The sequence below is a fragment of the Olea europaea genome, chromosome 17 (genome assembly GCF_002742605.1).
Source record: "Olea europaea var. sylvestris chromosome 17, O_europaea_v1, whole genome shotgun sequence".
Taxonomy (NCBI): domain Eukaryota; kingdom Viridiplantae; phylum Streptophyta; class Magnoliopsida; order Lamiales; family Oleaceae; genus Olea; species Olea europaea.
In genome coordinates, this window is record NC_036253.1 from 112,960 (window position 1) to 116,658 (window position 3,699).

The window sequence follows — 3,699 nt, forward strand, 5'->3', positions numbered from 1 at the left end:
GATGATCTCTTTGCCCAATCCATAAACTTCAAATATCTGAGCACCACAATAACTAAAAGCCAAGTACTTTTCAGCAATATTTATTACGTAAAAAGAAGATAGATAAAAAGGTAATACAGGGCTCAACTCCGGGATAATGAGAAACTAGAAATTAAAAGATGGCTTTGAAATAAGAACATACCTTGACAGCAATGAGATGCCCATTTTGGAGAGAATTTTCAGAAGGCCAGATTTTACAGCCTGAAATAGAATTTTGGAACGTTATGTCCCATTCGGCATAGTAAACCATAAAGTTCCTCCAGGGTACCACATAGAACTAAGGAAAAAAGTCTCCAGAGATCAAATTAAGGTAAAACACTCAGAAATTTTTAAATTATCAATAATTTAAAAGAAAATAATTAGCACAGTAATTTCCAACCATGGCAAGTTTACATAGAAAAAAAAACTAGAATTATGCATCTTTCTGCTAGATGTTAAAATTATTTAAAAATGGGAAGCAGATTTCCCATTTAGTTCTTCTGAAATTTTCTGTCAGTCAAGTGGGTTCATCTATTCTTTAGTTTCATAGTTCTTGTAGCCATGAGCTACAGTAAACCCAACCCTTCTAGTTTGTATTTCCCTACTATGCATTTCTACTCTACTGACATATATGAACACTAAACTTGGTGCATGTCCTATAATTCCTTTGGAACCCAACAAGTTAATCCTTCCAATACCACAAACTTGCAAAGAAGGAATACGTCACAGGGCATGCACATCCTAAAAGACAGAAATACAGCATAAAAAATTCAAGATAGGATAAGGACACAAAAGGATGGGGCCGCCAGAAAAAAATAAAAATAAATAAATTAAGAATTGCACTCATACACAACAGAAGAATCATATAGTAAGTTTGGATCACTAAACATTCAGAACTTCTTAGATGTGGACATCATATCAAGAATATCCAGGCTACGCAGCACTGACATAGAGTCTGGAATTCGAATATTATACAGGCAATATCTACATATTCAACAAATATTGGAAACAGATCCACTAATATTCAAATATAATATTGCACATATAGAAGCTTCTCTTGTAATAATAGATATGTTAGAAGATCTCAGGCACATTTTGCAGAACCAAGAAATAACATGAAGGTATAACTATTTGATATGAATGTCCCTATAGATAATTATTTATTTTAACTAACAGAAGGAAAGAAAATATGAATCCAGCCAAAAGGAAACATGACTCATATAAACATGGATAAAAGAACAAAATCAAAAGCAGCAAACATCTAAAGAACATTGGACCAGCACACACAAGAACCTTGCAAAAATTCTTTTGAGCCTGTTCAATTGTAACAGTGGGCATTTTCCCGTTCCTCATCAGGTTCACAGTTTTATTACTCAAGCGCCACTGTCTGCAAGTCTCAAGTGCCAAGTATGGACATACAGCACTGTGAAGATATAAAGAGAAGATTAAGAAAATGGCAAAAAAATAAAAATAATAAAGAAACTGAACTAAATATTGAATTAAACTATGGAAGCAGCGATTGTGAATATGTACTCCATTTGTCACCCTTATACATGTGCAAGTACTATAGCCCATATACCAAAGCAAGACGAAGGGATGAAGGGGGAAGGGGGAGGAGAGAGAAAGAGATGTAATTAACAAACTATGATTTCAATAAGTCAAGGGCACAGCCAAACTTAAAAAAGGAATTAATATAGAGAAACTACAACAGAAATAATAAATCAAGGTATATAATATACTGCCTGGAGGACATAAAAACAATTCTATCCTATGTCAAATGCAATAACACTCTCCAATAACAATTGTTGAAAACAAATAAACAAATAGGGGTTATAGATAACAGAAATAACCTTGCACCGTATCCAATCAAACATGCAAACTGATGAGTACTAAAGCATTGAGCAGTATCAGCAATTATAGATGCTGACATTCGCAGTCCATTCTGAATTAGATGCTGGTGAACAGCACCCACAGCAAGAAGAATTGGAATTGCAGGCCGAGTTGCCTCCTGGAAAAAGCAAATGTTTATCACAATGCGCAATCTAACAGTAAAAAGGCTAGATGGTGGACGAGACAAGCAATAGATTTTAAAATTTTGGTTATTGTAGGAGGTGCCTATCAGTTTAAAGGATATCAATTCAAATAAAAAAAGAAAGATATAAAAAGTTTAGATGGAACCAAATTATAAGATCTGTTGCAGTCTTTGATTTATTATTTACCATAAATAATCGGTCAAACCTCATTATTGTAATTACTGTAATTTAGATACTGATTATTAGCTCCTAATTTAGGGTAGCTTCCACTACAATAGCTAAGTCTGTCAATTATTGTAATTATATAATGTATTGTAATCTTATGAATACAACACAAATTTCTCTTTTCTATAAATTCTAACATCAACAAACAACAAAAACCTATTAGCAACAAGGAGCCACAATGTTCTTGCTCCCTTCGCCCCATTGTTATAGTAACACTTTCTTGTTCCAGACCATCTTTTGAAAAAGAAGTCTAATCTTACGAGTTTTTTCCTGAACTATTTTTGTATCAATGGTTTTTTCAAGATTTTACACCACTAACAATGCCATCTATCTCTTTATTTATAGGGTAGTGCAGTAAATGGATGTGGACAAACTCGGAGGCAGGTAACAAAGGCATGTTTCCATATAACGATGATACTCCAAGAAGTAAATTTTGATTGGAACTGACAGAGACTGACTCATGAAGGGCATCCAAAACCTTACATTTGTCGTTACATAGGGAGATTGGATGCAAGCAAGGCTGTGTTATGTCACCGTAACTAGAAGATAAAAGTGAGGGCACATACGAATTGTGTGCTTACCAGCTCATCAGACCTATCAGAAAGCACAAGCAGCTGAGAACCATTTCTAACAGCTTCATCAGCAGCTTCACAAAGCTTAGTAAGTGCTTTCTCCAATGAACCATCAACCCCTTTCCTTATGTTAAAAAATGTATGCAATACTTGGGCTTTCAAGTATGGATCTTTCAATAAAGACTCAAGCTCCCCTTCATTCAGCACAGGACTCGACAAAATTACCTGGTTGAAAAATTCAACTCACTAAGCTCAAAACACAAACAAAAAGGAAGAAAGAAGTGTAGAAAAGATCAAATATTACACCGAGCACAAAAAGAAGATATAAAAGAAAAAAGAAGCCTTCCTGTGTTCCTCTGTGTTTTAAATGAAAATAAAGAAATCAAGAAGAACCTGAGAGGCATTCTCAGGACCAATTTCTAGTATATTTCCTCTCTTCCCAAGGTTAACTTCAAGAGACATGACCAATCCTTCTCTGAGAGGATCAATGGCAGGATTTGTAACCTGACATTTACATTCACAAAATCCCATTATGAACGAAACAAAGTATAAAAAGTTTAGCAACATGATATTTTCAGAAAGGTAATTTAACCGTTAATCTGTAACTGTGATAACGGAAAATTAACTTTATAGGACCCATGATATATAAAGCTACAAAACGAGTAAACAATATATTGAAATTCTCCAGAATCCACACTTCACTTATTTAATTAGAATGGGATTGGATATCAAATAAAAAACTAAGTACTTACACGAACATGTAAAATTGAAAAATCTGCAGAAAGATTGAAGTTGCTTTATAGCACTAAGCATCGTTTTCACAAAATAAATAAATAAATAGAAAATAGAAA

At 33.9% G+C, this 3,699-nt stretch overlaps 1 protein-coding gene across 1 annotated transcript in view; it reads right to left on the reverse strand.

The window, feature by feature from the left end:
* The window catches only part of LOC111365860 (ferredoxin-dependent glutamate synthase, chloroplastic-like), an 11,644-nt gene extending 8,229 nt beyond the window's left edge, over nt 1-3,415 (reverse strand). Inside the window, exons 1-6 of the mRNA XM_022986367.1 lie at nt 3,242-3,415; nt 2,858-3,073; nt 1,869-2,026; nt 1,312-1,441; nt 182-240; nt 1-52 (exon numbers count right to left, since the gene is read on the reverse strand). Of these exons, the coding sequence (XP_022842135.1) occupies nt 1-52; nt 182-240; nt 1,312-1,441; nt 1,869-2,026; nt 2,858-3,073; nt 3,242-3,415 (789 nt within the window). The remainder of the gene's footprint in view (nt 53-181; nt 241-1,311; nt 1,442-1,868; nt 2,027-2,857; nt 3,074-3,241) is intronic.
* Nucleotides 3,416-3,699: the final 284 nt, after the last annotated feature.